Source organism: Hippocampus bargibanti, linkage group LG17 (genome assembly GCF_051943395.1).
Source record: "Hippocampus bargibanti isolate YZ-2025 linkage group LG17, ASM5194339v1, whole genome shotgun sequence".
Taxonomy (NCBI): Eukaryota; Metazoa; Chordata; class Actinopteri; order Syngnathiformes; family Syngnathidae; genus Hippocampus; species Hippocampus bargibanti.
This window is the reverse complement of record NC_142750.1, coordinates 2,905,621-2,931,017: the sequence shown is the minus strand read 5'-3', so window position 1 is coordinate 2,931,017 and position 25,397 is coordinate 2,905,621. Positions and strand designations below refer to the sequence as shown.

The 25,397-nt window shown below is 40.6% G+C and overlaps 2 protein-coding genes and 1 long non-coding RNA gene across 6 annotated transcripts; 1 reads left to right on the top strand and 2 right to left on the bottom strand.

The window, feature by feature from the left end:
* Positions 1-674: 674 nt before the first annotated feature.
* Positions 675-8,376, bottom strand: LOC148885233 (uncharacterized). Of its 2 annotated transcripts, XR_016117989.1 has the most exons (4): positions 8,253-8,376; positions 6,298-6,528; positions 1,312-1,423; positions 675-1,109 (listed from the first exon to the last, which is right to left on the bottom strand). It is a non-coding gene; the product is annotated as an uncharacterized LOC148885233 (long non-coding RNA). The 2 variants fall into 2 exon arrangements; XR_016117988.1 differs by lacking the exon at positions 675-1,109 and having other exon boundaries at positions 1,286-1,423.
* mmd2a (monocyte to macrophage differentiation-associated 2a) lies at positions 1,308-11,949 on the top strand. The gene is made up of 7 exons (XM_089017970.1): positions 1,308-1,446; positions 4,426-4,507; positions 6,311-6,471; positions 8,273-8,347; positions 8,460-8,561; positions 9,600-9,669; positions 10,526-11,949. Exons 1-7 carry the CDS (start codon positions 1,346-1,348, stop codon positions 10,724-10,726), a joined length of 792 nt encoding a protein of 263 aa, XP_088874096.1. The 5' UTR covers positions 1,308-1,345; the 3' UTR covers positions 10,727-11,949.
* ap5z1 (adaptor related protein complex 5 subunit zeta 1) lies at positions 10,634-25,098 on the bottom strand. 3 transcript variants are annotated; one of them, XM_089017967.1, is made up of 18 exons: positions 24,998-25,098; positions 24,638-24,775; positions 24,174-24,348; positions 23,809-23,959; positions 23,115-23,227; positions 22,873-23,044; positions 21,617-21,664; positions 20,151-20,288; positions 20,031-20,068; positions 19,199-19,361; positions 18,355-18,533; positions 18,136-18,278; positions 16,678-16,796; positions 16,426-16,553; positions 15,266-15,363; positions 15,064-15,196; positions 13,741-13,955; positions 12,138-12,896 (listed from the first exon to the last, which is right to left on the bottom strand). In XM_089017967.1, exons 1-18 carry the CDS (start codon positions 25,036-25,038, stop codon positions 12,593-12,595), a joined length of 2,496 nt encoding a protein of 831 aa, XP_088874093.1. In that variant the 5' UTR covers positions 25,039-25,098; the 3' UTR covers positions 12,138-12,592. The 3 variants fall into 3 exon arrangements, with proteins under 3 accessions (XP_088874095.1, XP_088874093.1, XP_088874094.1); XM_089017969.1 differs by lacking the exons at positions 12,138-12,896; positions 13,741-13,955 and adding an exon at positions 10,634-10,765; XM_089017968.1 differs by lacking the exon at positions 21,617-21,664.
* Between the last annotated feature and the right edge of the window lie 299 nt (positions 25,099-25,397).

Genomic DNA, 25,397 nt, shown 5'->3' with positions numbered 1-25,397 from the left:
AATAACAACAATAATAATAATGTGTATTCAGTCGTCATCTGTACTTCTTTGCAAAGAAGTACAGATGACGGCTGAAGAAACCTTTTCGTCGATGGACCACTCCTGTACGACTGAGAGCTTACACAGACGAATAATAATAATAATAATAATAATAATAATAATAATAATAACAATAATAATAACAACCCCTTTCATTTCTAACCGCCTTTCAAAACTCTCCAGGTCACTTTACAGTCACAGGATAAAGTTTTTCTGTGGGTGAGCAGCGGCAGCAACACACGCCAGCATTCACTCAACCCGGAAGTAACTCAAATACTGTAGACAGAAAATTAGCTAGCTAGCTAATGGATAGCTAATAATAATAATAATAATAATAATAATAATAATAATAATAATAATAATAATAATAATAATAATAATAATAATCCATTTCATTTTTAAGCACCTTTCAAAACTCTCAAGGTCACTTTTCAGTCACAGGATAAAGTTTTTTTGTGGGTGAGCAGCGGCAGCACATGACACGCCAGCATTCACTCAACCCGGAAGTAACTCAAATACTGTAGACAGAAAAAGCTAGCTAGCTAATGATAGCTAATAATAATAATAATAATAATAATAATAATAATAATAATAATAATAATAATAATAATAATAATAATCCATTTCATTTTTAAGCACCTTTCAAAACTCTCAAGGTCACTTTTCAGTCACAGGATCATTTTTTTTTTATGGGTGAGCAGCGGCAGCCACATGACGCGCCAGCGTTCACTCAACCCGGAACTAACTCAAATAGATAGAAAGCTAGCTAGCTAATAGCCAGCTAGCCATTTAGCTAGCTAGCTAGACAGCTCATAGATAGCGAGCTACTCGATGATAGCAGTTTGTGTCTCACTTTAAAGTTTGTTTTCAAGTGTACGAGGTTCCCCAACACTGCATTAGTCATGGATTGGCCAATGTTTCATCTCCAAATATTTACAGCTAAAATACAATACAGACTTGAGGGAGGAGATAAATTGTGTGAGGGAAAGAGTGTTGGTTGGCTGCTGTATTATCATCGTCCAGGAGAGGGGGAGGAGAGATTACAAGCCCAGTCAGTCCGGCGGAACATCCTGCAAGCACATTTGAGATTCTGCACAGAACTCAACGACAGATCAACACAAGAACGCCACCCATGCTTTGGCTAAAGGAATGCATCCCCGTTTCCATTTTCACGCGGGTGAAAAGTTGCGTTGAAACGTTGTAGCGGCAACTTCTGTTGTTGTTTTTTTTTTCGGGGGCGGAAGACAGCAATATTGTTCGGACCGAACTTACAGGTCGTTGTTGGGACGCCTAGACTTATGTGTTTATGCTTGAGCGCACGACGGTGGGACATCCGGAATGGGGAATCCATAGACGGAGACTCGCACTCACGAACAAGATGGACCTGAAGGGAACGAAATTTGGAAAGTATGATTTTTTTTAAATTTATTTATTTTAATAGAATTTAAACGGAACGGTTGTGGTTCATCCAGGTGCGCTGACTTTACGGTCCGATTTTTTTTGGACTGGTGTGTAAGTGCTTTCGCGAGTTTGCGTGTGAATGGCAGCATCTTATTCGGTAAACAACTTTTATTTTTATTTTTATTTTTTTACAAAACTTTTTCCTTGCAAGAAGTTGCAGTTCAAAAAACAGTCCATGACGTTTTAACTCATTCACTGCCAAACGACGTGATGATGGTGATTGAGTCCGCCTTTCCAATATAGCTGGGAGAAAAAAAACATGAATTTGATTGTTTTTGGCAATCGTAACCTAAAAAAAAACAACAAAAAACAATATGAGCTAATATTAACTAACTCACTGCCAGACATGCAAAAAATGTGTGTTACAGAAGAGAACATTTGGGTTTGATATTAGCATATTTCTATATTCTTTCCATTTGTATAACTACTGTTATTATTATTTACATGAACATTACCATTTTCTTTATTGTTGTTTTTTTAACTCATTCACAGCCAGACGATGTGCAAAAATGTGTCCACTCCAGTGCCAGGGTTTTTGTCATTTTCACTCAAATTGCAGGACCCACAGAAAATTGAGTTTTAGGACTCCATAAACATTCAATTCAGTGTTAAAACCCTAGCAAACTATCTAGTTGGCTGGCTATCTAGCTAGGTATCTGTTGGCTAATGATTGCTTAGCTAGCTAGCTTTCTATCTATTTGAGTTACTTCCGGTTTGAGTGAACGCTGGCGTGTGTGGCTGCCGCTGCTCACCCGCAGAAAAAAACTTATCCTGTGACTGTAAAGTGACCTTGAGAGATTTGAAAGGCGCTTATGAATGAAATTTATTATTATTATTATTATTATTAGTAGTAGTAGTAGTATCATTTGCTAGCTATTTGCTATTTATTAGCTCTGGCTAGCTAGCTATTATTATTATAAACATGGGGAAAAAAGGGAAATACTGCCCCCTTGTGGAAAAGAAAAAAAAACATTGCCAGAGGCCATGACCAGCGCTTCATCAGCACCCAAGCATAAAAAAAAACTCGAACAACTTTGGGAATGGCGCTCTATGTCATATTTTCAATTCCCGAATAAATTTGTGAATGGCGGTGAATGAGTTAATATTACGTATAATAAATATCAAACAGACATGCGCACAGTGATCAGCTTGCATGGGAGACGGTGATACTGTAAATCGTGAGAACCAGCGTGAGTCCCAGTGGAAATGAACTTGAGCATGACTGGAAAAAAACGAATCCCTCTGAACACGCACACACACACATGCACAGAATTAAACACATGCACACACAGACAGCTTAAATGTAACCGATCCGATTAATGTATGGAATGTACAGAAATGGGACTATTTTATCCAAACTCTTACTTTTTGTTCCAAGCACATACACATACTTGTGTTTAGCCTCCATGTATGCGTGTGTGTGTGTTTGTATGACTAGTCTGGTGAGGACCACTAACATTTTATACCATACGTAGTGAGGTCATTTTTGACAAGTGAGGACCTTTTGGCCGGTCCTCACAAGTTTTTCATTCTAAAGGTTTATAGAGGGTCTATATATGCATCTGTTAAAGTTTGAGAGAGGTCCTCACAAATTCACCCAAAATTTTTTGGTGTGTATTTTCATTATACTTGGATACACACACTTTTTACTCACTGTGTGTGTTTATGTGCATGGTTAATGAGAGGAAAAAGTTCATACCGCAAAAAGTAAAACGGTATTTTAACCAAATTCACTACAGGGGTGAGGACTTTGAATGTACCCATTCAGAAACCTCACTTCTGCAGTTTCAAGTCCACTTTTTATTTCTTTGTTTTTAAAGAAGTTGAAGTGGGAAATGGGATGACATTTAGTGTTCAAATGGAACAGGAATGCGTGTGTGTGTGTGTGTGTGTGTGTGTGTGTGTGTGTGTGTGTGTGTGTGTGTGTGTGTGTGTGTGTGTGTGTGTGTGTGTGCTTGCGTTTGAAGGGACAGTGTGTACAGTCGGGCTGATGATGACAATGTCTCCTCTGATCAGTCTCCTCTTCCCTTCAGTCCAACCACACAAACACACTTTGATGCACAATTCAGTCAGAAGCAATTAGGGGACATTGTAGTGGAACACTCATGTCCATTGAGAGGCTCACAACAGTGCCCCCCACCAAAGAAAAAAAACACCAAAAAAACACCATCCATCAATTTTCCAGACCACTTACTCCTCATTAGGGTCGCTGGGGTGCTGGCTGCCACTGCTCACCCGTAGAAAAGCTGATCCTGTGACTGTAAAGTGACCTTGAGAGTTTTGAAAGGCGCTTAGAAATGAAATGGATTATTATTATTATATAAACCAATATGTATGTATTGCATTGTATTTTGGACAGCTGCCCTCATTTCAAACTCACATAACTCCAGGTCCATATGAATTAGGAATTAATGTTTTTTTTCCTGATGAAAGAACAGAGTCTAAGATTTCTTACGCTGCATTGAATGTTTATGTCGTCCTAAAACTCAATATTCTGTGGGTCCTGGAATTGCCAAAAAGTGAAAATGACAAAAACCCTGGCACTGGAGTGGACACATTTTTGATACCACTTCTGGCAGTGAATGAGTTAAAAATTCCCCAGAACGTGATGTGGATTGAGCAGCATTTAAATCCTGCCCAACACTCCCAAATCCGCCCGCATGCACGTTTTTAAAATACCAAAGTAATGAGCTCACGAATGATGCCATCAACACTCCGCTCCCTGACAAGCAAATAATAACAACAACAACAACAATAATAATAATAATAATAATACATTTCATTTCTAAGCGCCTTTCAAAACTCTCAAGGTCACTTTACAGTCACAGAATTATTTTTTTTTTTGTGGGTGAGCAGGGGCAGCCACACGCGCCAGCGTTCACTCAACCCGGAAGTAACTCAAAGGTGTTCCCTTTCTGTTGGTAGGTTCATGAATTGCAGGGCGCCGTCCAACAAGCGATACCAACCGACTCATTATGAACACGCCGCTAACTGTGCCACGCACGGGGTGAGTCATCCCCAAAAAATATATATAAAATACAATCCCGGATATGAATACTGTAAATATACAGAGTATATCGAAGAAAAGGTTTCTTCAGCCGTCATCTGTACTTCTTTGAAGGTGTCGGACGTTTCGCTTCTTATCCAAGATGCTTCGTCAGCGAACTAAAAAAATGTGCTGGTAGTTTTGGCCCTATATATATCCCTACTGTCCAGACGTGGCGTTGCCAGACTCTGCTATGATTGGTCCCTGCACTCAGGTTGGGGGGAGCGGAGGACTACTCCCTGCGGCTCCACTGATTACTTCTATTGTCCTGCCTGAGTATGGGGTCTACGACTGGCCCGATTGCCCCAACTGAACTGGTATCACCTCATCAGCATAACGAAATCTATGTTGCCTAAGAAGTTGGTTGTACGAATTATCCAAATTGAACCTCACCCCACCATGGCGATTTAGTGAAGGGTTTTGCTGTTTTATGAAAATAGCTTCTTTTACTCCCCTTTCAAACTATATATTTATATCTATCTATATATATTTATATAAAATGGGTGGTTGCTAGCTTTTAGGTGCATATGTATTGCCGATTGAGGCCCACTAGTATTATCCCTGCGATGTTGATAACATTTCATCGATGGACCACTCCATAGTTGGCAATCATTGCCAAGTCTATTTGCATCGAGTGATGTCAGTTGAGTGAAAGCCCTTGAAAAAAATGCGAGAGGATTGAGGCAAAATAGTGCGGATTCGGGACTCTCTGCAACCGGCTGTAATCCGCCATTCAGCCTGTAGCGTTCCCTAATCTGCTGTAATCCCCTCCATGACGCTTTGGGTGGGATTGCCAGTGAATGAAAGATGACAGTCGCAAGCACCAACACGCATGTTCACCTTGTGTAAAGCGCAGAGTCACTCGGCAGAGGCGGCAACTGGGCGAGGAGAAGGGGGGGGGGACAGGAATGTGAGCAATGTCAGGAAAGCGTTTCAAGAAGATGAGGAAATGTTCACGCAGTAAAGGCAAAAAAAAAAAAAAACCTGCTTTGTACTGAAAGATAAACATTTAATAAAATGTATGCTCTATAAAGATATGTACATGTGCAACTGGAGCGAATACTACATATGTTACTACAAAAATGTTCATATGTAGCGTTGTTTGTAACACAAATGTTCATAAGTAGGGGAGCGTCTGTATAATTTGAAAGGGGAGTAAAAGAAGCTATTTTCATAAAACAGCAAAACCCTTCACTAAATCGCCACGGTGGGGTGAGGTTCAATTTGGATCGTTCCTACAAGAGACTTCTTAGGCAACATAGGCTTAGTTATGCTGATGAGGCGATACCAGATCAAATGGGGCAACCAGGCCAGCCGTAGACCCCATACTCAGGCAGGACAATAGAAGTAATCAGTCAGTGACAATAGAAGTAATCAGTGTAGCCGCAGGGAGTAGTCCTCTGCTCCCCTCAACCTGAGAGCAAGGACCAATCATAGCAGAGTCTGGCAGCAGCACGTCTGGACAGTAGGGATATATATATATATATATATATATATAACTATATATTTTTTGGCTATATATATATTTTATATATATATATATATATATATATAGGGCCAAAATTACCAGCAAAAAAAAATAGTTCGTTGACGAAGCCTCTTGGATAAGAAGCGAAACATCCTACACCTTCAAAGAAGTACAGATGACGGCTGAAGAAACCTTCTCACCGATGGACCACTCCTGTACGACTGAGCGCTCGCACATACGTATAAAATAATATAAAAAAAAATAATACTAACAAATTCCTTACCTTGCCTTGCCAGTTTTGGATCCTACCGAGCATGCTGGGTGGTTCCTTGTTGTACTTCCTGTCGGGGGACCAATGGCATCGTGTCGCCGCTTGGCTTTATGGAAGCGGACTCACTGGCCTCTTTGTCACCTCCACTCTCTTCCACACGGCAGCTTGGAAAATCAACCACCTCAGGTGTCGCCGTGTTTGGGAATCACATCTGGCAACATACGCCAGATGGGGATGTTTGTGCTTGGAGTCGCACACACACACACACACACACACACACACACACACACACACACACACACACACACACACACACACACACACACACACACACACACACACACACACACACACACACACACACACACACACACACACACACACACACACACACACACACACACACACACACACACACACACACACACGGTTAGTTCATTAAATTAACATACATTAATTATAACATAGCCAGAGGAGTTGGGATACACAACAGATGTGACCTGGTGATAAAAATATTAAGCGTCACAATTACGAAACACCTCATACGAGAAACGAGACGAGGAAATGTCGGTTTGTTGAAAATATGTGAGCGCTAATTGATGATGAGCTCAATTAAATTAACTTACATAATACATTCCTATCTTAATAATAATAATAATAATAATAATACATTTATAAGCGCCTTTCAAAACTCTCAAGGTCACTTTACAGTCACAGGATCAGTTTTTCTGTGGGTGAGCAGCGGCAGTCACATGCGCTAGCGTTCACTCAACCCGGAAGTAACTCAAAATAGATAGAAAGCTAGCTAGCTAATAGACAGCTAATAGACAGCTAATAGCCAGCGATTCATTTAGCTAGCTAGCCAGACAGTTAATATATAGTGAGCTAAATAGGCAGCTAGCAAGATAGATAGCAAATACATAACAATAATAAATAATATAGTTTATTTATAAGCGCCTTTCAAAACTCTCAAGGTCACTTTACAGTCACAGGATCAGTTTTTCTGTGGGTGAGCAGCGGCAGTCACACGCGCTAGCGTTCACTCAACCCGGAAGTAACTCAAAATATAGAAAGCTAGCTAGCAAGCTAATAGAGCTAATAGATAACAAATATATAGCTAGCCAGATAGCTATATAGCTAATATATAGCTAGCTAGCTACCTAAATAGATAGCTAGGTAGCTGACTAATAGCCAACGATGATGATCAAATGGCACCGACATTCCTAGTGCCACTTAGCAGTGTTTTTGACAACGATACTAGTGCAGCGTGTTCTACCGGAAACAAATTCCTTGTGTGTTCTACATATTTGGCAATTAAGATGATTCTGATTCTGATTCTGATTCTGATTCCTCCCAATCAAAAGCGGTGCTGGGCTATTGGTGCTGCGGAAAAGGCGCAACCGCTTGATGAATGTCGTGGCCAAAAATGCTGAAAAACAATCCGTATCACGCTACAGTAAAGTCTCGTTATATCGATATCAGATATATCGATAGTCCCGGTTATATCGATACTATTTCTATGCATGCACGGCTGCAAACAGGGTCGGATATATCGATTCCCATTTTTTCGGACCTTGATTATCGATATAAAATATATATACAGGTAACATCCGACTTACGACCAAGTTCCGTTCTGACCAAACGGTCGTAAGTCAAAATGGTCGTAAGTCGAAATCCATTCAAAATGTTGAATAGAGACTCGGAGGCTAAATGACTCGCTAACTCCCCCCTCTCGTGCCATCACGCGGTCGATTGCTGTGCGAGAGTGAGATGCTGGCTGGCTAGCCAAAATTATCGTACGCGTTGCCGACCTGCTAGCGCATTGCGGTGCCAGGCGTAGAATTAAAATTGTAAAAATAGGGTCTGGAGGTCGTGGTCGTAAGTACGGGTGGTCGTAAGTTGAGCCGGTCGTAAGTTGGATGTTACCTGTATATACATATCTATTTATTTATTGATATTAACCCTACATTTTCATTCTCTTTTGGAGGAACGTGGAGCAACTTTTCCACATGTTTGACCGAATGGCCATCTACTTCTTCATAGCGGCCTCCTACTCTCCCTGGTGGGTTCTGCGGATGAGCGCAAAGGAACACAAATGATGCGATGCGACGGGTGAGTGAGGTCACGTCGGAGGCGCTGTGACGTTTTTTTTTTCGTGACGTGTTTGTGGACAGGTTGATGCTGAGGGAATTGGGCCCCTGGGCTTGCCACATGCGCTGGCTCATCTGGGTCATGGCTTGTTTCGGGTCCTTCTATGTCTTCTTCTTCCATGAGAGGTAACGTCATCTTTGTCCAGAAATGTTCCATAGGACACTGTGGACAAAGGATCGGACACAGAAAGATTGTCTTTTACTGCCGGCAGGAGACGTAGTCATTTATGTATGACAGACGCCCCAAATTCTGCAGCCCACTGCCAAGCTATTTATTGAGAGTATATGCAAATTAAAGTGATACATTAGTAAAACATAGTTTTCTTGATTAGAACACCACACCTCTAAGCACCAACAGCTATAAGCAATAAAACAGATACAGTAAAGTCTCGTTATATCGATATTCAAGGGAGTCCGAAAAAATATCGATATAACCGGGACTATCGATATATCCGACCCTGTTTGCATGTAATTTTCTCCGTGCGTGCATAGAAATAGTATCCGGGACTATCGATATATCCGATATCGATATAACGAGACTTTACTGTATTTCAATTGGTTGTCTTTTCCACGAAATGATACATTTGTAACCTGGCTAATGAGCTCTTCCTGTGAAGGAGTTTCAAGTCCTCCTGTGACAAAGGAGTTTCCCAAGTCCTAATTTCTGCCCATGGCCAGATCTCCTAGATCAGGGGTGTCAAAGTCATTTTTTGCCGCGGGCCACATTGTAGTTATGGTTTCCTCTCGAGGGTCGTTATGAATTTGGGGGATGTTTAAATCCCTTCAAATATTACATATAGAGCACACAGCAAATTAATGAATAACTCGTTTTCAAATCTGAAGTCAAGAATAATGACTTTTATTGTGGTTGACATCCAAAAATATGAAATTTTGCCTCAGATTTTACCAATCATCATGGAATTTAACAAGTGCGATTTGCTTTCGCGGGCCGAAAAAAATGATGTGGCGGGCCGGATTTGGCCCGCGGGCCTTGACTTTGACACCAGTGTCCTAGATGAAGATGACAGTTTAACTGGGCTGTGTCTGTTTCACACACAGTACTGTGGCTGAGACCAAATGTTCGCAGGTGTTTAGGCATCATTGTTTGCATAGAAGCAGAATAAAGGTTGGTGGTGGTTGTCCTTTGGTGGTTTCTCTTGGCAGGTATAAGGTAGTGGAGTTGCTGGGATATGTCGCCATGGGAGCTGTTCCCGCTCTGGTTATTCTGTCTATGGTAAGTCGCTTCAAAGCGTTAGGGGTTATGCTAGACAGTCCGGGTTAGCCATTCTCAAAGTTTTGGGGGACAATCTGATGGACGCCAAGACAACATTTTTAAAATGTAAAAATCACGTATTAACGGCTTGATTCGAGCCTTCTGAAGATCACTTGTGGGGGGGGGGGGGTGCTGAGAAAGCGCCGGTCAGACCTATGGCAATGTTTTTTTCCCCTTCAACAAGGGGGCAGCATTTACCAGTTCAAATTTCATAACTCATAGCATTTAATCTATTGTTCTTGTATTTTGTTTACTGCATTCACTGCCGGATGATGTGTCCATTCCAGTGCCAGGGTTTTTGTCACATTCACTCAAATTGCAGGATCCAAAGAACTGCTTCATGTCACAAAGAGGGTACAGAAAGTGCTGAAGAATGAATGACTTTCTGTGTCTTTGTGTTGTCACGTTATTTAATTTTTTTTTTACTTTTTATACTTTGTTACTTCCGGGTTGAGTGAACGCTGGAGCGTGTGGCTGCCGCTGCTCACCCGCAGAAAAAATATCCCGTAACTCTAAAGTGTTCTTGAGCGTTTTGAAAGGCGCTCATAAATGAAATGTATTATTATTATTATTATTATTATTATTATTATTAGTATTAGTAGTAGTAGTAGTATTTCTTTTTGTTTTGTTTTGCCGGTGTCAAGTTCAACCCTTCCATAAGAAATGGCTTGAACAAGCTGTCAAGCTCATTAAATAGCAAATAATTTCCTCTGACAGGGTTACCACAACATAAAAACCGACTTTGTGTTGAACCCTGTACATTTCTTTCCTGTTTGGAATCCAAAATGAAAAAAAAAAAACCTGAATCATCTCGCAGGTGGACCATGCAGGCGTGTGTGAACTTGCCATGGGAGGGTTCTTCTACGCGGTGGGCGTGGTCTTCTTCAAGAGTGACGGCTTTGTCCCGTTCGCCCACGCCATTTGGCATCTTTTTGTGGCAGCCGGAGCAGGTATTCACTACTACGCCATCTGGAGGTATCTCTACTTGCCTCGACCCTTGCTGGAGACCTCCAGGTGACGGTGAGCCGTTTTTTTAATCAACGCCGAGAGTCACCGGCTGAGAAAACATAAGCGAGAGTGGTGAAAATCAATACTTTTGGTGACGTTCCCATTAATGATGTGCCAAAATTCAACTCTTTTTACTCGATGTGTAAAAATGTGTCCAATTCAGTGCCAGGGTTTTTGTCATTGTCACTCGAATTCCAGAACCCATAGAATATTGAGTTTTAGGACCACATAAACATTCAATACAGCGTTAGAAACCTGAGACTCTCGTCTTTCATCGGAAAAAAAAGTTAATTCCTAAATGATATGGGTCTGGAGTTATATGAGCTTGAAATGAGGGCGGCTGTCCAAAATACAATGCAATACATACATATTGGTTTATACAGACTTAAAAAATGTCCTCTTCAAATGTCAGATCTGTATCCATTTAACCAGGCCGCCAGGGCCTGCAAAGCCTTCTCTGCTGGCCTAAAAATATCTGAATCGCTGACTGATGTTCATTATACAAACGCTCCCCTACTTACGAACATTCTGTAACAAAGCGCTAACATGGAGAAATGGGAAAAACATTGCCAGAGGCCATGGCCGGCGCTTTATCGGCACCCAAGCATGAGGAAAAAAAAACCCAGAACAAATTTGGGAATGGCGTGCCACGTCGTATTTTAAATTACTGAATAAATTCAGAAATGGCAGTGAATGAGTTAAGTTTTTGTTCATTTGGAATATCAGAATCAGGCCCACATGAGGCATTTTGATTAAAATTGAAAGTAGTAATTCTTTAAAAAAACAAAATGTGTCACAATTCGTCAATATATATTGAATTGAGACAGTTTGAATGAATGAAGATTCGAATTTGAGGTTCCCGATATATTTTATTTTACTTTTTGGCAAAACTGTAAGCACTTTTCTACAATGTCAACGTCTGTATTTCAAGTACCGTATTTTCTGCACTATAAGGCGCACCTAAAATATATATCTATATTTGTTAAAGCTGACCATGCGCCTCATAATCCGGTGCGCCTTATGTATGGAAAATATGTCATTCGTTCAAGGTGCGCCTTATATTCCAGAAAATACGGTACTCCTTAAAACGTTTTTTTTTAACTGGTCAACATGCTCTGGAGAATTGGGAAATTGGGAAATCTATTTTTTTTCAGAAATAAGATGATCTATTTTGTATTTTTTTTAAATTTCTGTCATGAGTAAAAAAAATAAAGAAGACATAATATATTACAAGCGATTCTTGGGTGTCTTGTCATTGGGTCATCGTCACAGTTGTTCATCAGTTGTTATATCGATATTCATCGAAAAAATATAATAAACGGGACTATCGATATATAACCTGTTTGCATGTAATTTTCTCCGTGCGTGCATAGAAATAGTATCAATATAACCGGGACTATCGATATAGATATCGCCTGTAATAATAAAGTTCATTTATAAGCGCCTTTCAAAACTCTCAAGGTCACTTTACAGATGCTGTACAGTGATATCTCGGTTTTCGACCATAACCCGTTCCAGAAACCGATTCAAAAACCGTTTTGTTCAAAAACCGAAACAGCACTTTCCATTATAATCAATGTAAAACAATATAATCCGTTCCAAGTCTAGAAAACAACTTTTTGAAAGCACGATTTAACAGCATAAACTGGATAAACGTGTAATAATAGAGCAGTTCAGTTTGCAAAAAGTGCAAAAAAAATGTTTTACCACATTGGCACGAATGCTAAGGCGGGAGAATAGTGCGTTTGTTTCGCACGTGAGGCAAATATTCCGGGTTTGAATTTCGGCTGGGTATTTTTCGTGTGCCATTTCCTGTTCATGAGCCCGATACCGAAATGAGGAACGGAATAGAAAATGTTTGGGCGCTGATGTTAATTTACATGCTGGCGCGGTGTGACGGTGAAGTGGGTGTGTGTTGAGTGTGCGACGTGTGCGCCTGCGCTAGTCTGGTGAGCGCTCGCAGTTGGAGCGGCGCGGCCACGTTAGCGTCCCGGTGCCACCGCGGCGCGGTGACGTGCGGCGGTGGGTTCAGGATACTCTGAGCCACGCCGGGCGTCTTCAAAAGCGCGGAAAGTTCCTCCCCGAGAGTTAGTATGGCAACAAGGTCTTCTTCATCGTCGCACCAGGAAACGGAGCCTCCGCTGGAGACGTTTCTCAGCTTGGAGAAGAACAGCGACACTCTACGTTGGGAACATAAAACGTAAGCGGTCCACCAGCAATTGATTCAAATCGTACGGTACAGTGATACCTTGGCTTACGAACTTAATTGGTTCCCAGACAGAGCGTGTAAGGCAAAAAGTGTGTATCTCAAAAATTAATTTCCCATAGGAAACCATTAAACTGAGAAAATCCGTTCCCAGGTCCCCATAAAACATAATTTTCTACTTTCTAATCCTTAAAACTACACAAAATTTACATATTTTATATATAATAAATCTGCTATGGTATTATAATTAAAGAAATAAACTATACTGTATAATTTTCACCATCTTGAGGAATGATCCCTTGTAGGTGCTTTCTCTGCGATAATTTTACCTAGTTCCTCATCAATCGTGTTCTGTTTAGCTGGGTTGATAGCTTTTTGCATCAAGTGTACAGATGGCTTGTGCGGGTCATTTGTGGAGCCTGATTGATGGGATATTTTAACCTTGCAGTCTACACTCTGCTTTTGAAGTCCAAATTTCACTGTTTTCTATCCATTTTATCACTCTCACTTTGTCGTCTGCCTGTCTCTTTAATATTTAACCCCGCCCAACACTGCTGCATTCTTGACCAATCACGTGGCTTTAACCGAAGACTGGGGCGGGCAATAGAGGACAAAAACAGTCGGCTGCCATTTTCTTGTTAGGAGAATGGGCTCGTTCGCCAACAACACATCAGTCATTGTGGCAGCTCCGTGTGTATCTTTTAAAATAGTTTGTATGCCAAGGTAAAATTTTCATAAATGTAACGTTCGTAAACCGAAAGGTTCGTAAGCCAAGGGGTTCGTAAACTGAGGTATCAGTGTATTTCCCCCAACGCTACCTGGGTATCAGGTCATGAGATCGTGACGCCAGCTTAGCGAGAGCGCTCATGAGAGTGGTGATGACGCGAGGGGCGGGGCAACCGACTCCAGGGAGCGGCGGAGATGATGTAATTTCAAACAGCACCGCTTCCAAGGTCTCAAAACACAAAGTGATGAGCCTCACGGAGCAGCGAGAATCATATGACACAGAAAGGTACTCCCCGAGCGCCAAGACCTACAGAGAGATGCATTTCAGAATGCTGGTTTTTCTCATACTTGGGTGCTGATAAAGCGCTGACCTAATAATAATAATAATAATAATAATAATAATAATACATTTCATTTATAAGCGCCTTTCAAAACTCTCAAAGTCCCTTTACAGTCACAGGATAAAGTTTTTCTGTGCGTGTGCAGTGGCAGCCACATGCGCCAGCGTTCACTCAAACCCGAAGTAACTCAAATAGATAGAAAGCTAGCTAGCTAGCTAGCTAATGGATAGAAAATAGATAACTAAGAGAGAGCCAGATAGCCAACAGCTAGCCAGCTCACAGCCAGTCAGCTAGACAGCTAATAGCTAGCTAGCTAGCTAATGGATAGCAAATAAATAGCGAATAGATAGCCCGATAGCCAACAGCTAGCCAGCTCACAGCCAGTCAGCTAGACAGCTAATAGCTAGCTAGCTAATGGATAGCAAATAAATAGCGAATAGATAGCCAGATAGCCAAGAGCAAGCCAGTTAACCAACATGTATGTACTGAATTATATTTTGGACAGCCGCCCTCATTTCAAGCTCATATAACTCCAGACCCATATAATTTAGGAATTAACTCTTTTTCTGATGAAAGAAGAGCATGTAATGTTTGTAACGCTATATTGAATGTTCATGTAGTCATAAAAGTCAATATTCTGTGGGTCCTGGAATTCGAGTGACAATGACAAAAACCCTGGCACTGGAGCGGACATATTTCTGCACATCGTCTGGCAGTGAATGAGTTAATGGCTTGGGGGAAGAAGCTATTTAAATGTTGCTGGATTTGGTGCACTTGGAAAAGGTGGTGAGCAGGATGCAGAGGGTCCAGTAAGATTTTCCGTGCCCTTTTTTGGTTCCTTGCAGTGTGCAAGTCTTCGAGTGTGGGAAGGGCGACCGTATTTTTATATTTGGAAAGAAAATATTGTACCTCAGCAAAAGTATTGGGACAACAAGAAGACAGAGAACTGTATTGTATTGTAGAACACAGGAGAAATTGTGGTCATTGTAGGTTAGCGCTTTTGCACAAAAAAAAATTGGACCAGCTACTGGTTCATTCAGACACGCAATCACGATCCATTTCGCTTGTACTCACCACATGTGTGTAGATTTCTTGTTTGCTGTAAACATTGGACGTAGCTCCGGCAAACTCCAGCAACTCGTGGGATTGGTCAATAACCAAAGAGGGGTGGAGTTTGCACAATTTCGTCAGCTGACGACTAAACACCCTGCAAGGACAATGTTGGTATGCAAATGAGCATGAGTACTTTGCTTTCATTGTGCGCGTTGAGGTGTACCTGTGGATCTCTGCAATGTATTTTGGGATGTTGAGGAGGAGGCTGCTTCTCTCCAGGAGCACCAAAAGCACTTGGCCTAAAAGCGGCCTGTCGGCAACCTAAAACATACAACTCGGCATAAATCAGGTGTGACAACAGGAATTTATCCGATTTTAACCTAAAAGGAGCGTCAGCGCAGTGCGCCGATGCATTTGTGGAATTGTCGCCGCTTGGAATTGAAGCGGATTTATGTGGGGCAGGAGATGTGAGACACTATTTTTTTTTGTCAATAGGATGCTACAGCTTCGAGTTAGCTTTCAAGTTCTAGCTTGTAGCTGACGTGTATATTCCACCATGTTGTCTCTGATCCACTGGTGAAAAGGATGCTTTGATCCTCTACTCTTTCATCAACAACTGCTTAACAACAAATAAGGTTCAGAAAGTGCTTAAGATTGAATGACGGTCTGTCTTTTTTTGTGTCACATTATTTGTTATTTAGGTTTTTTTTGTGTGGACTTCAAGAGTGGCCGCCTTTACAGCAGCTCCTGTATTTTGTTTTTCTACTTCTTCCTTTCCTCTTACTTTCATCACTTTGCTGCTGAGAAATGACTAATAAAGGCTAATCCAATCCAATCCAAATATTTTTTGGCATGGTGACAATTACTTATTTTTAACTACTAATACTAATACTAATAATAATAATAATGAGAAATAATAATACGTAATAATAATCATAATAATAATAATAATAATAATAATAATAATAATAATAATAATACATGTAATTTCTAAGCGCCTTTCAAAACTCTCAAGGACACTTTACAGTCACGGGATTTTTTTGTGTGGGTGAGCAGTGGCAGCCATTCGTGCCAGCGTTCACTCTACCGTAAATACACAAATAATAAATAAAGAATACATAAATAGCTAAATAAATACATGCCTAAATACACAAAGACAAATAAATAACTGAATAAATGAAATGAATAAAATGAATAACCTAATAAATAAATAAATAAAACCCATAATTAAATACACAAACAATAAATATTGCTGATACTTTTTGGGACAGTTTTGTTTGGTCATGTGATGTGCTATTTTTTTTTTTTTTTTTGTGTAATGGAAAAGGTTACCGTAGCTTTGGAAAATGGAAAACAAATCTGTAAATCATTGATTTTTCTCACTGTCATGACCGTGTTGAAGAAAATGTGCAGCAAAATCGGGACAGTCTGGGCGCACTGAATAACTCTTGGCCAATCGACGGCTTCCGATAACAGTTGGAGGAGTGTGCTCAGTCGGTCAATTGTATCACCTGTGGAAAATAATACCAGTGTCGTCGTCATTGGAGAAAATACGCCGTTGAACGTAGCCTGAATATTATTGTCAACACTCATCCGTAACCCACAATATTTTGGGTAAAAACATTGTGTTTTTACCTGTCCCTGCTTCACCTCGAAGTAGGAAGAGGAATAACCCTCGGTAAGATGGATTTCGGAATGCATCCATTGATGCTAGGCTACGCCCTCCCGAATCAGAAATGGGCAGAGACATTGACCTGCAACATTCATGGGCAAGAGTTGATGGAAACATTATTATTACAGTGATATCTTGGCTTACGAACTTAATTGGTTCCCAGAAAGTGTGTGTAAGGCGAAAAGTGTGTATTCCAAAGATTAATTTCCCATAGGAAACCATTAAAATGAGAATAATCCGTTCCCCATAAAACATAATTTTCTACTTTCTAATTTTGTAAGCCTTAAAACTACACAAAATATACCTTAGTTTATGTACGTCTGTATGTCCTTAGTTTATGTATAATAAATGTGATATGGTATTGTAATTAAAGAAATAAATTGTACTGTATAATAAAGTCGTTTTATTTACCTTTGTGATGGTCATTGACGGCTTGATGGAATGGATAGCTTTTTGCATAAAGTGTCTCAAGGAGCTCTGGGTTGTACATACCCTGTGACTGTAAAGTGACCTTGAGAGTTTTGAAAGGCGGTTAGAAATGAAATGGATTATTATTATTACAGTAAAGTCTCGTTATATCGATATCGGATATATCGATAGTCCCGGTTATATCGATACTATTTCTATGCACGCACGGAGAAAATTACATGCAAACAGGGTCGGATATATCGATAGTCCCTGTTATATCGATATTTTTTCGGACTCCCTTGAATATCGATATAACGAGACTTTACTGTATTATTACTACATCTTAAAAGTTGTGATATCGCAACAGTAACAGATGCAGGCAGCCACACTAGAAAATTCATTAATAGCTGGTTCCCTTGCTTGTATGTTCTCTTCAAATTGTACAGATGGCTTGTGCGGGTTATTTTGGAGCCTGATTGATAGGATATTTTAACCTTTCAGTCTACACTCTGCCTTTGAACTATCAATAAAGTTGAAATGAGTCCAAATTTCACTGTTTTCTATCTATTTTCTCACATTTCACTTTTGTTTTTTTCACTTTTGTTTTTTTGTTTCAAGCTCTGTCGTCTCCCTTTTGTGTGTGTGTTTCTGTAACCCCTTTCCCGCTCACTGCTGAGTGTGTCCTGCTGCGTGTGTCCCCTCCCTCCTCTACCACGGATCTTGACCAATCACGTGCGGCTTTAACCGAAGACCGGGGGCGGGGAATAGAGGACAAAAAAAAAGTCAGCTGCCATTTTCAGCTCCTTGTTAGGAGAATCGGCTAGTTCGCGACCGACACATCACTCATTGTGGCGATCCGTGTGTTTCCCGAAAAATAGTTTGTATGCCAAGATTATATTTTTGCGAATTTAACGTTCGGAAGGCGAAAAGTTCGTTAGCTAAAGCGTTTGTAAGCCAAGGTATCACTGTATTATATTCCCACCCCATCCCCCCCGGATCTGGCAAATGTGTACCTGAGTTGCAAGAGCAGAGAAGCCGAAAGACAAGGGAGGTCCAACAAAGTATGCAGCAGCTCAAGCGAAGTACCAGATGTCACCATAGAGGGCAGCAGATCAACAAAGTCAACAATCACCGCAGGGCTGTCCCACGCTAAGAACTGAAGAGACACAGGAAATGCCGCCATTTATTGACAAGTTTGCGTCATACTATTTCACCCTCCATTTTGTTTTTACCTTGAGAAGGTTTGGGAAGTAACGTGTGTACTGAGGAACCCGGAGTTGCACATTCTCGAGGTTGAGTCGCAGGAAGCGCAGAAGCTCGTAAGCCAGGAAGGGGTCGTTAAAGAGCTCGGCGGGGAAACGAGCGAAGACCAGGTTCCATACGCTGTCACACTCGACAGCGGCAAGTTCACCTAGGACACAGTGGAAGCCAACAATTACCGTATTTTCCGGTGTATAAGGCGCACCGGAGTATAATGCAAACCCCCAATGAATGGCGTATTTTCAAACTTTTTCCATATATAAGGAGCACCTTCAATGACTGAAAAAACGTTTTCATATATAATACAGGTAACATCCGACTTGTGACCGAGTTCCGTTTTGACCAAACGGTTGTAAATCGAAATGGTTGTAAGTCGGAATACATTCAAAATGAGAAGGAGCGTCGATGCGTATCTGTCGCAGCTTGGAATTCAAGCGGATTTATGTGAGATGTGAGACTCTTTTCGTCAATGGATGCTACAGCATACGGTCAAATATAGAATCAACTTTAAAATTCTTCTTTATACATTTAACGCTATCCATAATCTTGCCCCCCATACCTATCCGACCTTCTTCAAATTTCTATTCCCTCAGATCCTCTTCCTCCCTCCACCTCAGTGTGCCCCCCTGCCTGTCTCAGCACGATGGGGGACAGAGCTTTCAGCTGCTCTGCCCACAAACTCTGGAACTCACTTCCTCCCAACATTTAGCTTGTAGCCGACATGCACATTGACCATTCACCATGACCTCCCTGATCCACTGGTGAAAATGATGTTTTGAGGGAAGTATGTGACCATCGTGTTGTGTTTATACGTGCCATGATTAAGATAAAACTGTGCCACAGGAAGCAAGACTCTGGCGAATGTCAAGTCAGAGCTGAGACGACCAAAAAGCGCCTTGATGCATGGGAACACTCTGTAAACAAAAGACGCGTCCTCCAGGCATACGCAGTCCAGGATGCACACCGCTTCCACCAAACACTGAGGGAGGAAATAAATAAAGCGCTTTATTCCGGCTTCAGCTGTTGTTGAAGCGCTATATAAATCAATATGTATTGTATTGTGAAATTAGTTTCATTGACTGCCAGACAATGTGCAAAAATGTGTCCATTTCACTGCCAGGGTTTTTGTCATTTTTACTCAAATGGCAGAACCCACAGAATATTGAGTTTTAAGACTACATCAACATTTAATGCAGTGTAAGAAACCTTAGATTCTCTTTTTTCATGAGAAGAAAAGAGTTCATTCCTAAGTGATACGGTTCTGGAGTTATATGAGCTCGAAATGAGGGCATATGTTCAAAATACAATGCAATACATACATATTGGTTTATATAGCGCTTTAACAACAGCTGAAGCAGCAACAAAGCGCTAACATAGAAAATCAGGGAAATGCTGCCCCCTTGTGGAAGGGAAAAAACATTGCCAGAGGTCTGACCAGTGCTTTACCGGCACTCCCGCAAGAAAAAAACTAAACCCGGACAAATTCCATAATGGCGCACCACGTCAGACTTTTCAAATTCCGAATCATTTCGGGAATGTCAGCAAATGAGTTAATTTGTTGTTGTTTTTGGTGCCTCACGACTCCATTTTAGGCCCTCCCTTGTCAACCTGACACTTTGGTTGAAAAAAGACAAAGAGATGAGCTCACGGCTTTCTGTAGCTCTGTATCCATCTTCTTCTGCGCTTCTGAGAAAAGAAAAAAAAAAGAGGGAAAATTACACGTCATGACCAATTGTTAAGTTTTAAAGTGACAGTAGAACACACGTACTGCGATCACTCTGTTCAATGAGGCGCTGGCAGTACTGGAAGGCCTTCTCTCGGAGACGCTCCTTCGGAGGCAGGCGGCTGGTGGACGAAGTGACGGAAACCATGGAAACCACAGACCCATCGATCTCCGACTTGTCATCTGGAACACAACGGGTCCCGGATCAAAATTTGCACTACTGCACGGTTGTCAAATAATAATACAGTGATACCTTGGCTTACTGACTTAATTGGTTGCCAGAAAGTGCGTGTAAGTGTGAAAAGTGTGCATTCTAAACATTACTTTCCCATTGGAAACCATTTAAATAAGAATAATCTGTTCCCAGGTACTCATAAAACATACTTTTCTACTAAATAAGCCTTAAAACTACACAAAATATACATTATTTTATGTATAATAAATGTGATATGGTATGGAAATTAAAGAAATAAACTGTACTGTAGAATAAAGTCGCTTTATTTAACTTTGTGATGGTCATTGATGGCTTGATAGAATGGATAGCTTTTTGCATAAAGTGTCTCAAGGAGCTCTGAGTTGTACATCTTAGAAGTTGTGATATTTCAACAGCAACAGATTCAGGCAGACACACTAGAAACTTCATTAATAGCTGGTTCCCTTGCTTGTATGATTTCTTCAAATAGTACAGATGGCTTGTGCGGATTATTTTTGGAGGCTGATTGATGGGATATTTTAACTTTGCAGTCTACACTCTGCCTTTGAACTATCAATAAAGTTGAAACGAGTCCAAATTTCACTGTGTTTTCTATCTATTTTCTCACATTTCACTTTTGTTATTTTTTGTTTCAAGCTCTGTCGTCTCCCTTTTGTGTGCGGGGGTGTGTTTCTGTTTTTGTAACCCCTCCCCCCGCTCGCTCACTACTGTGTGTGTCCTGCGCGTGTGTCCCCTCCCTCCTCCACCACTGATCTTGACCAATCACATGCGGCTTTAATTGAAGACTGGGGGCGGGGAATAGAGGGGAAAAAAAAGCCGGCTGGCATTTCAGGAGCTCCAAGAACCGGTTTGTTCGCGAACGACACATGTGGCGCTCCGTGTGTTTCCCGAAAACTAGTTCGTATGCCAAGATTATATTCTCGCGAATTTAATGTTTGTAAGGCAAAAAATTCATTAGCTAAAGCCTTCGTAAAACCAGGTATCACTATATGTGGAAATGGTATAAAATAGCTATTGTAGAGGTCATTAGCAGAAAAGATACACAAAGAATTTGACGAAATCAGTAAAAAGACGCTCATTCTTGTCGATTTTTCATCCAAAGCAAACCCGAAAGAGTGATTAGCACAGATGTTACTAGTTAGCGTTTCCGGTAAGATCATGCTTTCGATTAAAAGCTGTATTAGTCATGGAGCCAAGGGCGAAAAGTGGAATTACTTGAAAGAAAATGATTGATTTCACTTCTTTGAGGCACATGCGGACGATGGGGTTGGGCATGTGGGTCAAATTCACCGCTTACCGTTTGAAAACGAGCGAGAGAGGGAGAGACTTAGCTGTAACCTGTTTGCTGAAAATGATTTAAAAAAAACACAGAGCAGGTAATCTGAAATGGGCAAGGTGAAATCATTTGAGTTGTTCAAGTCACGACATAACATACAACTGGTAGGTGGGACTTAAAGGCAACATTATTATTATTAAATTAAATGATATTTTAACTCATTGATTGTCCAGTCCAGTGCCCGGGTTTTTGTCATTGTCACTCAAATTCCAGGGCCCACAGAATATTGAGTTTTAGGATGACATAAACATTCAATGCAGCGTTAGAAACCTTAGACTCTCTTTTTTCATTAGAAAAAAAAAAGAGTTAATTCTTAAATGATATGGGTCTGGAGTTATACGAGCTTGAAATGAAGGCAGCTGTACAAAGTACAGTGCAAGACATTGGTCTATATAGCACTTTAACAACAGCTAAAGTTGGGATAAAGAAACAAAAATACAGTGAGTTGTACTCACGTTTTAATCATGAACTCACACTTAGTTAATTAGCTAGCTACCAAGCTATCTATTAGCAGTCTAGCTGGCTGGCTATCTAGCTAGCAATCTATTAGCTATCTAGCTAGCTATTTTGCTTCTATTTGTCTAGCTATCTAATGGCTATGTAATAGCTATCTTTTAGCTGTCTAGCTGGCTGGCTAGCTATCTAGCTCGCTATCTATTAGCTATCAGTGGCTATCTATTAGGTAGCTAGCTAGCTTTCTATCTATTTGAGTTAGTTCCAGGTTGAGTGAACACTGGCTGCCGCTGCTCACCCACGAAATAACTTATCCTGTGACTGTAAAGTGACCTTGAGAGTTTTGAAAGGCGCTTATAAATGAAATGTATCATTATAAAGCGCAAACATAGAAAATGCTTATAGCTAGCTATCTATTAGCTATCTAGCTGGCTATGTAGCTAACTAGCTAATGGCTATCTAATCGCTATCTTTTAGCTGTCTAGATGGCTGGCTAGCTATCTAGCTGGCTACCTATATAATAGCTATCTATTAGCTAGCTAGGTAGCTATCCAATAGGTATCTAATAGCTGTCAGTGGCTATCTATTAGCTAGCTAGCAAGCTTTCTATCTATTTGAATTACTTCTGGGTTGAGTGAACGCTGGCGCGTGTGGCTCCCGCTGCTCACCCACAAAAAAACTTATCCTGTGACTGTAATGTGACCTTGAGAGTTTTGAAAGGCGCTTATAAATGAAATGTATTATTATAAAGCATGACTTCGTACCAGTGTCCGCTACAATGCTGCCGGGCAGAGAGTGGAATGTGAGGAGCCAATGTCGTAGCATGGAAAAGGTGTAAACGTTCATCCACTGGTCTTCAGTAAATCCTTGACCGACACACAGAACCGTGAAGAAATCTCCAGACACCGTCCCATCCAGCTCTGCGGTAGGTTGCGGCTAACGGTCACAAAAAGATATTTGACAACGTACAAAGGAGATACTTGATTGATTTTAATTAAGTTCATACCTGACGGGACCTGGACCCCGTAAAGAAACCTCCTGAGGAAGCCCCGCCTCCTTGCGTGGTGCTCGCATAGCGTAGCCAGTCGATGAGCTTTTTATTGAGGAGGGCGAGGTTATCTGAAGTGATTCAGATGTATGGAAAGAGTCACTCACGTGACTCAGACAATTGAATTTAGTTGAACAAAGTTAGTTCACACAAAAAAAACAAATAAATAAATTACAGTGATACCTTGGCTTACGAACTTAATTGGTTCCCAGAGTGTGTAAGGTGAAAAGTGTGTACCCAAAAAAATAATTTCCCATAGGAAACCATTAAAATGAGAATAATCCGTTCCCAGGTCCCCATAAAACATACTTTTCTACTTTCTAATTTTTTTAAGCCTTAAAACTACACAAAATATACAGTACCTTATTTTATGTATAATAAATGTGCTACGGTATTATAATTAAATAAATAAACTGTATTGTATAATAAAGTCGTTTTATTTACCTTTGTGATGGTCGTTGATGGCTTGATGGAATGGAGTGGCCGGTTTCATCAGCATTAAACACTTGATGAGGAAAACGGGGTAGTTCGCGAACGACACATCACTCATTGTGGCAGCTCCGTGTGTATCCCGAAAAATAGTTTGTATGCCAAGGTAAAATTTTCATAAATGTAACATTCGTAAACCGAGGTATCACTGTATGACCGTTACCTTCAGTGAAGCTTTCAGGGCAGTGTGTAAGGATTGCGTTGACAACTGGCAGAGTGTGTAGGAGCAGGTGAGTCGGCCCTTCTGGGGGTCGGTTGTCCAAATTGCGGAGCAGCTGAGTGCAGAGAGCTGACAGATCATCTCGGGATTCAGCCTGCATAATAGTGAAGTAATTACGAATACAAATATGTCACGTCTCCATACAGTGGTTATGTTTAACGTAAGGTCAGGAATCTGTTTAGCGGATGAAATAATATAAGAAATTAGTTGTGGTAGTGAGCAGTGAATTAAGTTGGGTGAGCGGATGATTGTGGTACCACGTAGCAGTGCATCATTACATTGAGTCAAATAAGACATAACTGGCACACCTGAGAGAGCAGCAAGGCAACTGTGTGACTGTTCAGCTGACTGCTGCCATCCTGGCCATATTTCTGAGCAGTGAGGGGGAGTGTCTCTTTGAGTACAGCTGAGCTCAGCACTTGGAGTTGCTCAACAGGGGAAGAGAGAAGCAATTGTAGACTCTTGTGGAGCTCTGGGGGCAACCTGGAGTTGAGTAAGTAGATACTCAAGATCTTAATCATCATCATCATCATCATCATCTTATTGATGAAATGACTGTGTCGAAAGTGTATTTAAACGACAGTATTTTGACAAACCACAGAGTAAAAACTACAGACATGTGATTTTAAACGACAGAAAAAAAATCTTAAGCAAAACTACGATGTGTTTGTACTTTCTTACTTCCCGTCCCTGGATTACAACATGACAAAGGGACTCGGTTTAAAGGTTTAAAACACAATGACAGCGTGGAGTTATGAACGGAAGAACTTACGTCTTAGTGTACTTTGTGGCAGAGACGATTAGGCGCAGTCTTTGTAAGGAATCAACAGTCTCGTGACCATGATCTTTCTCTTGGAGCGATTTGATTAATCTATTGTAAAACCTCTGCAGTTCAGATTCCTGGATCTCCCTGAAAAGTGAAAACCACCGCCAATAAATTCGTTTAAAAAAAATTTAATGTCTCCACTGCGAGACTAATAAAGGCAAAACAAGTTATTTAGCTCGATTACCATACTGCAAATCACAGAATTAAATGAATGCTGCTTCTCTATTACCAAAAATAAATGTATCTTTCTCTCTCTCTATATATATAACATGCACCGTATGCAGAATAATTGTTTTAGTGCCTTACCTTGCTTGCTTAATTAAGCTTTCGGAACCGATAGAGTACATAGCTGTCACACTATTGCTTCCGCCTGAAGCGGCAGATAAACAGTCCAGCACTGATCGAGTCCCGCCTGAAATGAAACCTTTAATTTTACGTTCCACCTTGTCGCTAATAACCGTGACACAGACATCACGCGTATAGAAAGTGTCATAAAACAAATTTAATTCCACCACTGATATTATTATTATTATTATTATTATTATTATTATTATTATTATTATTATTATTATTATTATAGTAGTAGTAGTAGTAGTAGTAGTAGTAATAGTGGAAGTAGTAGTATTAACAATAACATAATTATATATTTTTTTATTTATTAGTATGATTATTACGAATAAAATAACTACTACTACTCCTACTAATA